This window comes from Hylobates moloch, unplaced genomic scaffold, assembly GCF_009828535.3.
Source record: "Hylobates moloch isolate HMO894 unplaced genomic scaffold, HMol_V3 SCAFFOLD_15, whole genome shotgun sequence".
NCBI lineage: Eukaryota > Metazoa > Chordata > Mammalia > Primates > Hylobatidae > Hylobates > Hylobates moloch.
The window spans coordinates 82,569,043-82,582,860 of record NW_026652290.1 but is presented as its reverse complement, the minus strand read 5'-3'; the positions used below and the strand labels follow the sequence as shown (position 1 = coordinate 82,582,860).

At 40.6% G+C, this 13,818-nt stretch overlaps 1 protein-coding gene and 1 non-coding gene across 3 annotated transcripts in view; one reads left to right on the top strand and one right to left on the bottom strand.

Moving 5' to 3' along the window:
- The first annotated feature begins 277 nt into the window (after positions 1–277).
- Positions 278–337, top strand: LOC116484386 (small nucleolar RNA SNORD75). The gene has a single exon (XR_004252558.1). It is a non-coding gene; the product is annotated as a small nucleolar RNA SNORD75 (small nucleolar RNA).
- A 1,596-nt stretch (positions 338–1,933) lies between these two features.
- KCNG3 (potassium voltage-gated channel modifier subfamily G member 3) overlaps positions 1,934–13,818 on the bottom strand; it is a 55,557-nt gene continuing 43,672 nt past the window's right edge. For both annotated transcript variants that reach the window (XM_032178794.2, XM_032178795.2), the window contains exon 2: positions 1,934–4,603. In XM_032178794.2, coding sequence (XP_032034685.1) covers positions 3,958–4,603 — 646 coding nt within the window. In that variant the 3' untranslated portion in view covers positions 1,934–3,957. The remainder of the gene's footprint in view (positions 4,604–13,818) is intronic.

Genomic DNA, 13,818 nt, shown 5'->3' with positions numbered 1-13,818 from the left:
GCAGAGTTCCCTGGTTGCTAACATTTGGATCGGACAAAAGGCATACAATTGGGCCAAAATAGACCAGAAGGTTTCCACAACCCCTAGTTCCAACTTCCTGTGACCCTATAAAATGATTAGACTACGTTTGATTGAATTGTATATTGCACACCATAAGGGAATGCACATTTATGAAGGGTCAGAGGACTCGAAATATTCTATGACACTATGCATTAAGTTTGGAGTTACATAGCTGAACAATAATACAGGGCTAGGAGCTTTCAATGTTTTATTTTTCATTTCTATGGAAAAGAGGTGAAGTGGACAGAAGGGATGTCTGAAATTCTATCCTGAGGCTTTAATATTTCAAATATTGTTTTGCATCTTTTTGTCTGTTTTCTTTAAAAAAAAAAAAAGAGGAAAATAAGCTGCTATTAGCAAATACCAAGCCAACAGGGAAAATTCTCCCAACACCAACATCCAAATTACTCCCATCTCCACCTCTTCCAGATCACAGGACATCTGGACAAAGGTTTAAAAACAGACAAATAATTTTGACTTATTGACAGCCATTGTGGAAATAACTTTTCAGAAAGTACGAACTTACAAATGGGTACTTATAAGTAACGACCAAACACAAGAACAAATGCAACTGTTTCAATTAGCAACAAGGACAATACAGTAATAAAAGTCTTGAATTGTTAGTTTGTTCGCTTTCAAATATATTCCCTAATTTTGTGTTTGTAATCCTAAAACTCCCATTTTAGAGAATACAAAACAAGTTACATATTAGATCAAGTCATGTAAATTCAGGTGTAGTAAAATCAGATTAAAGATTAGGAGATTAGGGCTTTTTTCCTCTTTGGGTATTTTAATTTAGGATAATGTCTGATTTACTGGTACCAATATAGATATTAATGAAAACATTTCTGCCATAAAAAGACTGAGTTATAAAAGATGCCTATAAGTATAGCTAAGAAAGAAGTGATACTTAATGGTTTTTTTAAAAAGTAGCAACACGCCAGGCACAGTGTCTCATGCCCATAATCCCAGAGCTTCGGGAGGCTGAGGTGGGAGGACTGCTTGAGGCCAGGAGTTTGAGGCCAGCCTGGGCAACATAGTGAGACCCCTATCTCTACAAAAACATAAAAATAAAAAAATTAACCAGCATGGTGATGCACACCTATAGTCCTAGCAACTTGGGAGGCTGGGGTGGAAGGACTGTTTGAGCCCAGGAGTTTGAAACTGCAGTGAGCTATGATCACACCACTGCACTTCAGCCTAGGCAACCAAGCAAAACTCTATCTCTAGAAAAAAATAAATAGATAAATAATGATAAAAGTAGCAACACTCAGGGAAAGTTACAAGAAAATGCTGTTCCTAAAAAAATACAACATCCATGAAGACAAAACCCTAATACATATTTTTTCATTTATGAATGAACTACTCTATCATGTCTCATCGTCTCCTTATAAATGGGTCTCTTCACTGCCACTAGTATTTATCCATTCTTTATGAAAATTGGTCCTTTGGAAAGTCTGGAATCACCAGCAAGAAATTTCACACTTGTTACCTAAGGGTAGCATGAAGTCTGTGTGTATATTTGCACATGTACATTATATATATACATAAACACACCTATATATATACACACATATATAGGTGTGTGTATATATATGTAGATATATATATACACCTATATATCTGTATATATACCTATATATGTGTATATATACCTATATATACATATATATACCTATATATGTATATATACACCTATATATTACATATATACGTGTATGTGTGTGCATGTGTGTATATATATGTATATAGATATAGATATATAGATATATACCTATAGGTGTATGCTTCTCCTTGTCTCCTCACATAGAAGTTTCTCCCCTCAAATCAGTCAATTGTTTGTGCCTAGGTCTGTAACAGACATTGTCGGGGATATAAAGGTGTATGCATGAGAGAGGATCCCAGCTCTCAAGACAGTTATAATTTACTTGGGAAGATAGGCCATATTCACATAAAGCGGTCCCAGTACCAGTAAAATTGATGGTTATCATATTTTTATTAGTAATATGGAGGTGCTATCATCTGCACATTGCTTGCATGAACCACAAAGCTTTAATCCAAATAGGTAAGAAAAAATAAATCCATGCCATTTATTTCAATTATATTAGAATACAATAAATATACAATAAATAATCGAATTTCTTCTGAGTATGTAAGAAGTAGCATACTAGCAGTAGTAGGGAAAATAAGGCAAGATATTTAATGGCCAAAGTATTACATAAGCTTAGGAAAGGAAATTAAGGGAAAGAAAACAGTTTTGCTATTATTACCTCAGCATGACAATGACAAAGAAGTGTGATTTTTCCAGGCTTTTCTCAGAACCCAGAGGTGTGTGAAGATTAAACTGCTGGGCTAGGTTTCTGGAGATCCAGGTGTTAGCCCTGACTCCTCCACAATTATATCCTCTCCTGCCCTGATTTTCTACCTGTTATAGTTGAGGTTTGAACTAGATGATGGCTAAAATTCCTTTAATGAACACTTCTGGTAACCCTTTATTTGATAAATATATCCAGGTCCTCCATCCTACCCACCATTTCCCAATCCCTGTCTTCTCTACCCCTGACAAAATTACTGTGTACAACATTCAATTTTTTATGAATCTGTCACTAATTATTTGTGTTTATATATACACTGACTTCTTTATGGTAACTGGTTGAAAAAGCAAAATTCTAATTCCTATTGCTAAAATTTAGTTACTAAACAATCATCACTTTTACATTATCTAGTCCTAATAATCTAGCCAGATTAACATGGCATATTAGTCAATATTCTTACAAGAAGAGTTTTGGTGTAGCTGTGATTCACAAAAGTTAAAGATCAGATCAAATAATTATGTATCCATTGCCTTTACTGGCTTAAAATTGACTTAGCTACACAGCAACTAAGAGTACAGTAATATTTAATTTCTTCCTTTTATGATAATCCAGTGACAACACATAAGTATGACTTTGATACTAAAAGGCTATATAAATATCCTTTCATCTAATAAGTCTTATTAAACCTCTAGTGTTTGGGGGAGGAGGTTAAGAGAAGGAAGAGGATGCGATATTGAGTCATCTCAAATTATTCCTATTATAATTTTTATGTTGGAAATATTCTTGTTTGGACATCTAAATATTAGGACAGTTATCACCTAGGAACAGCAATGAATTCAAATATTATCCAATAAGATGCTAAACAACACAAGCTCTCGTCAATTCTTAAATACCTTTTGAGTCATTTCAGTAAAGAGATAAATCCAAAATGGAAAAGGGAAAACATACTCAAGCTTCCATGAAGCTGCACGATAAGGTGAATAATTGGCACAAAAATAAAGCAAAGAATTGAGAAGTATGCTGGAAAAGTCTTTCAAATACTATTCTTGATTGTATCTAGCTCCATTATACAGTTTAAATTTTGGCCAAATTTTTAAAGTATTTGTTAAACAGTTCCTGCATGTGACATATGTTTCCAGGATACTTCTGACATTGATATGAGAAATTATAAAACATTTAGAAATAAAAATGTTACTCTCAAACAAAAAACACTATAAGTTCCAAGCTTCTTCTGAATTCATAAGATGGAAAAACATTGGGAAAATAGTACCTTTCTGCTTTAAAATGTTCAAATAATGTATTTTTTAAAAATGTGTAATCATTCAAGGAAATGGGAAAACAAGTCTAAATAAAACCAGGTCCTCAAGTTTACTCTAGGAGTCATTATTCTTCCTTTGCAGTCTCAATTCTATTTACTCCATAATAAGTAAACTGTTTTATCCCTTCAGCTGGGAAGGATAACTTTTACCCTACCAAGATGATGACAATGCCACTGCAGTGCTCACCCAGCAAGAAACACATAAATATGAAGCAGCATCAAAGTCTTTCTATGAAGTGTATGCAAGAATTGATCTGCAATGCATTAATTCAGGAATTCAGTAGAGAGGCTCCTACTATACCTAGCAGATCTAAACTTGAGCTCATGATAACACTGCACAAAGCTATGGTAGATAAAAGTGATAGGTAATGCCAAGAGAACAATTCCACTGACAACACAAACTCCTCCAAGAATTCTTCCAGGCACTGTGATAGGATACATATCTCCATAGCCAACTGTAGTCATAGAGATAATCACCCACCAGCAGGCAGCAGGAATGCTGGTAAAGTCCTTGTTGGATGTTTCCAGGTCCAGCCCATGTTCAAGAAGCTGAGAAAGTGCACTAAAGATTGCCATGGCAACACAAATGAAGACAAGTAACATAACCATCTCTCGGTAGCAACGTTTGAGAGTCAAACCGAGTGTCTGAAGACCAATGAAGTGACGGGCAAGCTTAATCACCCAAAAAATCCTCATCATTCTAAGTACCCTCAAGGTGACTCCAGCCCTCTGGAGTTGAGAGTTCTCGCCTGTAAACACTGTCATCAACACGGAGATGTAATACGGTGTGATTGCCAGTAAATCAATGATGTTCAGGGGTCTCTTGACAAACTCACACTTGTTTTTGGAGACAATGAACCTCACGATGCACTCTGCAGTGAACCAACCTATGCAGATAGCTTCAATTATCCTGTCAAGAGAACAAAAGAAGAATTGATCATTTTATTTTTAAGCATTTTAATAGCTCTTAGATTTCTTCAGATAGTACTACACTGACATACTAATTCAGTTACTTTTCCAGAAAACATAAAGAACAGACAACATTACCAACATCATCAGACCACCAGGACGCATGCAACAGAACAACAAATCAATTCAGATGAAAATCGAGACCAGGTGCAGTGGCTTATGCGTGTAATCCCAGGTCTTTGGAAGGCTGAGGTGGGTGAATCGCTTGAGCCCAGGAGTTCAAGACCAACCTGGGCACTGCAGCAAAACGCCATCTCTACAAAAAAAAAAAACAGAAAAATCAGCCAGGTGTGGTGACACACACCTGTAGTACCACCTACTTGGGAGGCTGAGGTGGGAGGATCACCTGAGCCTGGGAAGGTCAAGGCCAGAGTGAGCCATGACTGTGCTACTGCACTCTAGCCAGGATGACAGAAAGAGACCCTGTCTCAAAAATTAAAAAAAAAAAAAAAAAAAAAGGCCAGGTGCAGTGGCTCACGCCTGTAATCCCAGCACTTTGGGAGGCCGAGGCGGGCGGATCACGAGGTCAGGAGATCGAGACCATCCTGGCTAACACGGTGAAACCCCATCTCTACTAAAAATACAAAAAAAGATTAGCCGGGCGAGGTGGCGGACGCCTGTAGTCCCAGCTACTTGGGAGGCTGAGGCAAGAGAATGGCGTGAACCCCAGGGGGCGGAGCCTGCAGTGAGCCGAGATCACGCCACTGCACTCCAGCCTGGGCGACAGCGAGACTCCATCTCAAAAAAGAAAAAAAAAATTGAACTTGATAAAGTTCTTACTTCTATGCTACAATACTATTAAATTTTGTTTTTTACTTGTCACTAATACTTTTAAAAAATATCTCTCTTATTTGGTAGTTTGAAATTAACTTATCCTCAGTTGTCCGCAACATGAAATTTAACCTACTCTTGCAGGACAGTGGTTCTCAGCCGTGATACCAGTTCTGAGGTGGATCAGAAGGGCATTATTCCTATAGAATGTGGACCTATCTAAGTTTTTTGATGGGCTATTTCTTGGTAACTTACAATCAATGCAAGATCATTTCCTAAAATGTGAATCGTCCTTCCTTCCCAATAGGCTTGTATGGGAGACACTGGCACCAAGCAAGTTTATGGGGCACTGGGTGAGTGCCCTCACCAGGAACACACCAGGTCACAACTATCCTAAAAAGGCTCCCAGCAGAAACAAGGCTGATGACTCCCACATTGGAGCAAAATGGCCGCTAGGATTTTCCCAAAGACCACAAATACTTTGTCTTCCATCATCATTTTTACACAGCACATATTTTTAAAAGACCACATTCTACCTAGAGCAATATTTACCAGCCTTTCTGCATTACTGCATGCACTGAAAATAATCGCATTTATACAGCACACTGCAGTCAAGGGATAGGATTCCTTTTTTTCTGAGACGAAGTCTCACGCTGTTGCCCAGGCTGGAGTGCAATGGCACGATCTCAGCTCACTGCAACCTCTGCCTCCCGGGTTCAAGCAATTCTCCTGCCTCAGCCTCTCCAGTAGCTGGGACTACAGGCGTCTGCTACCACGCCTGGCTAATTTTTGTATTTCTAGTAGAGATGGAGTTTCACCATTTTGGCCAGGATGGTCTCGAACTGCTTACCTCAGTTGTTCCGCCCACCTCAGCCTCCCAAAGTGCCAGGATTACAGTCATGAGCCACCACACCCAGCCAACGGGTAGGATTCTTGAAGAAGCCAGCATCCTGGGAGCTCTAGGCCCCCAGCCCTCAGCCCACACACCCAAAAGCTGAGAAAATCAAATTTCAACACTTCTGGCCCTGTGAGTGGTAATTTGAAGGTAATTTTAAATTTAATTAACATTTTTAATTTTTTTTTTTTTAATTGAGATGGAGTCTCGCTCTGTCACCCAGGCTGGAGTGCAGTGGCACGATCTCAGCTCACTGCAGCTTCTGCCGCCTGGGTTCAAGCAATTCTCGTGCCTCAGCCTCCCAAATAGCTGGGACTACAGGCGTGCGCAACCACACCTAGCTAATTTTTTTATATTTTTAGTAGAGACGGGGTTTCACCATGTTGGCCAGGCTGGTCTCGGACTTCTGACCTCAAGTGATCCGCCCACCTCGACCTCCCAAAGTGCTGGGATTACAGGCATGAGCCACCATGCCCGGCCCAAAATTTTAACATTCTAAATTAAAATTTATAATTATTATACCATCACTTGTTTTTCTCCGCATAATTCTTTCTCACCACTAACTTAAACCCAAACATTAGAAGTACAATGGAGAGAGAAGAAACTGGAGTAAGTGGGAGGAGAGTAGGTGGGGCAACATTTTGAAAAGAATTACTCAAAGTGCATTCCACAGAACACAAGTGGTACTTGATGTTACTCATAAAAATGAATAAATACAATTAACCATGTTTCCCTATTGTAGGGCTTTACAGGGCTGTAAAGATTAACTTTATTTATTAACTTTTATTTTCTGAATAGGTATTCACATTCACATGGTTTAAATCACATGATTTTTAAAAAAGAGTATAGAAAGAAAGGTCTCAGGCCAGGCATGGTGGCTCATACTTGTAATCCCAGCACTTTGGGAGGCCGAGGTGGGAGAATTGCTTGAGCCCAGGAGTTCAAGACCAGCCTGGGAAACATAGTGAGGCCTCCTCTCTACAAAAAATGAGGCAGGAGGATTGCTTGAGCCCAGGAGGTTGAGGCTGCAGTGAGCCATGATCACACCACTGCATTCCCACCTGTGTGACAGACAGCACACCTGCCTCAAAAAAAAAAGGGAAGAGAAAGGGAAAGGGAAAAGTCTCACCTCTCACACTATTCCAGCCACCCAGTTCCCCCCCTGGAGTCAACAAATATCATCACTTTCTTATGCATCCTTCCAGAGCTATTTGATGTATGCACAAACAAAAATTTTTACTTACGTGTGTGTATATATATGTATATACATGTATATATATACAGATACATATATACACACATATATATGTATGTATCTCCTTTTACACAAATAGTAGCATGTTACACTAATTGTTCTGCCTCATTTGGTTAATATATCTTGGAGATCATTCCAAATCAGTAAATAAAGAGCTCCCTCATTTCTTAAACATGGTGACACAGTGTTCCACTGAATGTACTGTGATTTATTTAACCAGTCCACCAGGTAAACATTAACAATGATGTAACGAACATTCTTTTTTTTTTTTTGAAACAGGGTCTTACTCCCGTCAACCATGCTGGAGTGCAGTGGCACCATCACAGCTCACTGCAGCCTCGAATGCCCAGGCTCAAGCGATCCTCCCACCTCAGCCTCCCAAGTAGCCACAACACTTGGCTAATTTTTTTTTTTTTTTTTACTTTTTGTAAAGATGGGGTCTTGCTATGTTGCCTGGAGTGTTCTCGAACTCCTGGGCTCAAGCAATCTGCCCACCTTGGCCTTCCAAAGCACTGGAATTACAGGCATGAGCCCAGCCAGTGCAATGAATACTTTTATTTGTATATCATTTCCCACATGAGCAGATATATCTGTAGAATAAATCTGAGACTTGGAATTACTGGATCAAAGAAGACACATATGTATTTGTAATTTTGATAGATCTTGCCAAGCTACCCCTACAGAGGTTGTACTAAATTACCCACCCACAGGCAATGCATAGGAGTGTCTATTCCCCATGGCCTCACTAATGTAAAGTATTGTTGAACTTGGAGGTCTCTGCCACTCTGAGAGATGAAAAGTGCTAGCTTATTTTGAGCGATGTTGAGCATCTTTGCACATGTTTAAGGGCCTGCTCTGTGACCTGTCTGTATCCCTTGCTCACAAAGACTTTAATCTGCTCAGAAACAGCAGGAATATCCTTCAGAGTATCAGGCCAGAACTACTGTTCCTTGAAATACCAGTTTTGCAAAACGATTCCAGAGCCTTTACCTATAAATTTCTTAGTAACAGGGTTTGACAAACTTAGTAACAGGGTTTGATTTAGCCTGGGGTCTAAATCCTGCCCACTTCCCACTTACTATTTTTTTTTGTATGGCATGCAACCTAAGAATGGTTCCTAATTTTTTTCACCCAGTGGTTTGAAATGGTGGCTTTTATCATACATTAAATTACCAATCATACCTAAGTAAAATTCTGGATTTTCCACTTTCCAGAGTGGAAAGTTCAGAACTTCACTCAGGTATATCTGATCAATCCATTCTATCTTATACTATGCTACTCTCAATTTGCATTACAGTTGACCCCTGAATAACATGGGTTTGATCACAAGGATCCACTTATAGGCAGTTTGTTTTTCAACTAAATGTGATCAAAAATACAGTATTTGCAGGAAGTAAAACACGCTTATGGCCGGGCGCGGTGGCTCATGCCTGTAACCCCAGCACTTTGGGAGGCCGAGGCGGGCGGATCATGAGGTCAAGAGATCGAGACCACGGTGAAACCCCGTCTCTACTAAAAAATACAAAAAATTGGCCGGGCGCAGTGGTGGGCGCCTGTAGTCCCAGCTACTTGGGAAGCTGAGGCAGGAGAATGGCGTGAACCTGGGAGGTGGAGCTTGCAGTGAGCTGAGATCGTGCCACTGCACTCTAGCCTGGGTGACAGAGCGAGACTCCCTCTCAAAAAAAACAAAAACAAACAAAAAACACGTTTATACAGACGGCCAACTTTTCATATACTTGGGTTTCCCAGGGCCCACTGAGGGACTTGAGTATGTGCAGATTTTGGTATATGTGGGGGGTCCTGGAACCAACATCCTACATGTACCGAGAAATGAGTGTACTTTTTTTTTTTTTTTTGAGACGGAGTCTCGCTCTGTCGCCCAGGCTGGAGTGCAGTGGCACAATCTCGGCTCACTGCAAGCTCCGCCTTCCAGGTTCACGCCATTCTCCTGCCTCAGCCTCTCCGAGTAGCTGGGACTACAGGCGCCCGCCACCACGCCCGGCTAATTTTTTGTATTTTTAGTAGAGAGGGGGTTTCACCATGGTCTCGATCTCCTGACCTCGTGATCCACCCGCCTCAGCCTCCCAAAGTGCTGGGATTACAAGCGTGAGCCACCGCGCCTGGCCTGAGTGTACTTTGTTTTGATGTCTAGTTGAATGTATCACTCAATTGTGTTCTTCCTTTCAAGACTGTCCTGGTTATTCATAAGCACTTGCTCCTCCAAAATAAATTTTATTTTTTTATATTTTTTAATGATTGGGGGAAAAAACAAAATCTAAAAAATTACATTTTATGACATGTACAAATTATGTAAAATTTGAATTTCAGTGGCTATAAATAAAGTTTTACTGGAACACAGCCATGCTCACTCATTTACACATTGTCTATGGCTGTTTTCATGGCAAAGTTGAGTGGTCATGACAGAGACCACACAGCTCTGCAAAACCTAAAGTACTTACTATCATTGAAAAAAAAAAAAGTCTGCTGCTGTGTTAAGCCATTGAGATTTCTTTTTTAGTTTATTTTTTTTTGAGACAGGGTCTCACTCTGTTGCCCAGGCTGAAGCACAGTGGTACGATGTTGGCTCACTGCAACCTCCACCTCCCGGACTCAAGCAATTCTCCTGCCTCAGCTTTCCGAGTAGCTGGGATTACAGGCACGCACCACCACACCTGGCTAAGTTTTGTATTTTTAGGAAAGATGAGGTTTCATCATGTTGGCCAGGCTGGTCTTGAACTCCTGGCCTCAAGTGATCCACCTGCCTTGGCCTCCCAAAGGGCTGGAATTAAAGGCACGAGCCACCGCACCCAGCCTGGGATTTCTAAATTGGTTGCTATCCTAGGTAGTAAACTGGTAAATATAGTAGGTAGTAGCAAGATGTGCACTTAAAAGGGATTGCAGGAGCACACAGCAGTGATAATAACAGCTTCCTTAGATTGGCTTGTGGGTAAGATGTACTAGTTCTCCAGCTAACATACTCTGTCTCTTCTCTAGCCAGACACAAGCAAGGGCACAGGACTTGACGTCAGAGGCTCTGTGCTCTTATCATTCTGAAGGACAAGCCTCACCATCAAGTGGCAGATTTACATGGATCTTCTAAGGACCTTCCCAGCTCTAAAATCCTAAGATTCTATTAATTTCAGAAGAGTAAAAATGTCAATTGTGCCAAAAATACCAGAACATTTTCTGTCTAATTATTTCCAGCAGCAGCCAAAGTTGTTAAGACTAAGAAGGAGGAAATCCACATGGTGTGGAATAATCTCTCAGTAAGGGAATTTCAAAGAAGTAAGTTCGTCTGTAATGAGGTCCTCATGGTTCTGCCTGCCCACACCCTAGGTCAGATGCAGTTTATTCAGAATTCCACACCAAAGGGATGAATCAGTGAGAAACCCCAGGCATCACTTTCACCTTCAATTATGCCAAGGCAGTCTCTAGCAACAAACACCACCAAGCCTGCCAAAATTCCTCATGTTTCCAAATGGCACTCTCACCAATGCCACCACTGACAACTGCTGAAAAACTGAGTACTGTTCACTGAGCACAAGAGCACATAACTGGGTATTCCCAGAGGTTACTTCTGTAAAATTAAACAGGAAAAAAGAAACTAAAGATACTAAGAGACATCACATTCCTTTGAAGCCCATTCTGATTTCTTCTGAGGTCCAAACATACAGATGTTCATGAACGTATGCCTAATAAAAATATTCACCACTGACTGATGCCTTTCAGCTGGGCACTGTGCTAAGCAATTTACAGACATCATCTCATCTGATCCCTTTCAAGAAGTCTATGAAATATGTATTTCCCCTAGTATCTCCACTTTACAGATGACAAAATTGAGGCTGAAAGGTTAAGCACTTTTCCAAGGTCACACAGCTAAGAAGTTGCAATTACACAGGTAATGAAACCCAGATCTATAAGATTTTAAAGCTAAAAGGAGCATTTGGAAATGCAGATTTTGTTAAGATTAAATGGGGCCAGGCGCAGTGGCTCATGCCCATAATCCTAGCACTTTGGGAGGCCAAGGCAGGTGGATCACTTGAAGTCAGGAGTTCGAGACCAGCCTGGCCAACATGGTGAAACCCTGTCTCTACCAAAAATACAAAAATTAGCTGGGCATGGTGGCAGGCGCCTGTAATCCCAACTACTCGGGAGACTGAGGCAGAAGAATTGCTTGAATCTGAAAGGCGGAGGTCACAGTGAGCTGAGATAGTACCACTGCACTCCAGCGTGGGTGACAGAGCAAGACTCCAACTCAAAAAAAAAAAAAAAAAAAAAAAGATTAAATGGTATATGTCAACCATTTAGTCTCTAGGGTTTACATTAGAATAGCATTTCTTTTGTGCCGGGGGCAGTGACACACACCTGTAATCTCAGCACTTTGAGAGGCTGAAGTGGGAGGATTGCTTGAGCCCAGGAGTTCAAGACCAGCCTGGGCAACAAGGCAAGACCCCGTCTCTACTACAAATAATGTTTTAAAATTAGCAGGGGGCCAGGCACAGTGGCTCACGCCTGTAATCCCAGCACTTTGAGAGGCTGAGGCGGGTGGATCACTTGAGGTCAGGAGTTTGAGACCAGCCTGGCCAACGTGGTGAAACCCCGTCTCTACTAAAAATACAAAAAATTAGCTGGGTGTGGTGGTGCAAGCCTGTAATCCCAGCTACTCAGCAGGCTGAAATAGGAGAATCTGCTTGAACCCAGGAGGTGGAGGTTGCAGTGAGCTGAGATCGTGCCACTGCACTCCAACCTGGGCGACAGAGCAAGACTTTGTCTTTAAAAAAATTAATTAAATAAATAAAATTAGCAGGGAGTGGTGGTGTGTGCCTGTAGTCCTAGCTACTTGGGAAGCTGAGGTGGGAGGATCCCCTGAGCCCAGGAGTTCAAGGCTGCAGGGAGCCATGATCTTGCCACTACACTCCAGCCTGGGCAACAGAGTGAGATCCTACCTCAAAAACAAAAACAACAACAACAACAAAGAAACAATCAAGAGTTAAAGAGCAACCTACAGAACGGGAGATGATATCTGCAAGTCATATATCTGATTAAGAGTTAATGTACAGGATATACAAAGAACTCCTGCAACTCAGTAACAACAACAAAAAAATCAACCCAATTAAAAAATGGGCAAAGAATTTTTTAGATTAATTTTTTATTTTTAATTTTCATGGGTACATAGTAGGTGTATATATTTATGAGTTACATGAGATATTTTGATACAGGCATGCAATGCATAATAATCACATCAGGGTAAATGGGGTGAAAAAAAAAAAATATATATATATATATATATTTTTTTTTTTAGGAAACAGAATTTTGCTCTGTCACCCAGGCTAGAGCATAGTGGTGCAGTCATAGCTCACTGCAGCCTCAAATTCACCTAAAGCATTTATCCTTTGTGTTACAAACAATTCAATTATACTTTTTGTTACTTTAAAATGTAAGATTAAATTTTTTTTTACTATAGTCACCCTGTTGTGCTAGCAAATACTAGGTCTTAGTCATTCTTTCTAACTATTTTTTTGTAACCATTAACCATACCCACACTTCCCCACCATCACCGGTACCCTTCTAAGCCTGTGGTAACCATCCTTCTACTCTCTATATTCATGAGTTCAACTGTTTTCATTTTTAGCTCCCACAAATAAGTGAGAACACAAAAAGTTTCTTTCTGTGCCTGATCTATTTCACTTAACAAAATGACTTCCAGTTCCATGTTGTTGCAAATGGCAGGACCTCATTCTTTTTTATGGCGGAATAGTACTCCACTGTGTATAAGTACCACATTTTCTTTATACATTCATCTGGGTTTTTGTGTGTGTGTGTGTGTTTTGTTTTGTTTTGTTTGCTTTGGTTTTGAGATGAAGTCTCGCTCTGTCACCCGGGCTGGAGTGCAGTGGTATGATCTAGACTCACTGCAACCTGCACCTCCAGGGTTCAAGAGATTTTCCTGCCTCAGCCTCCTGAGTAGCTGGGACTACAGGTGCATGCTACCATGCTGGGCTAATTTTTGTATTTTTAGTAGAGATGGGGTTTCGCCATGTTGGCCAAGCTGGTCTCGAACTCCCGACCTCAGGCGATCCGCCTGCCACAGCATCCCAAAGTGCTGAGATTACAGGCGTGGGCCGCCGTGCCCAGCCACATTCATTTGTTGATGACACTTAGATTGCTTCCAAATCTTGGCTAAGATGAATAGTGCTGCAACAAACATAGGAGTGCACGTATCTTTCTGATATGC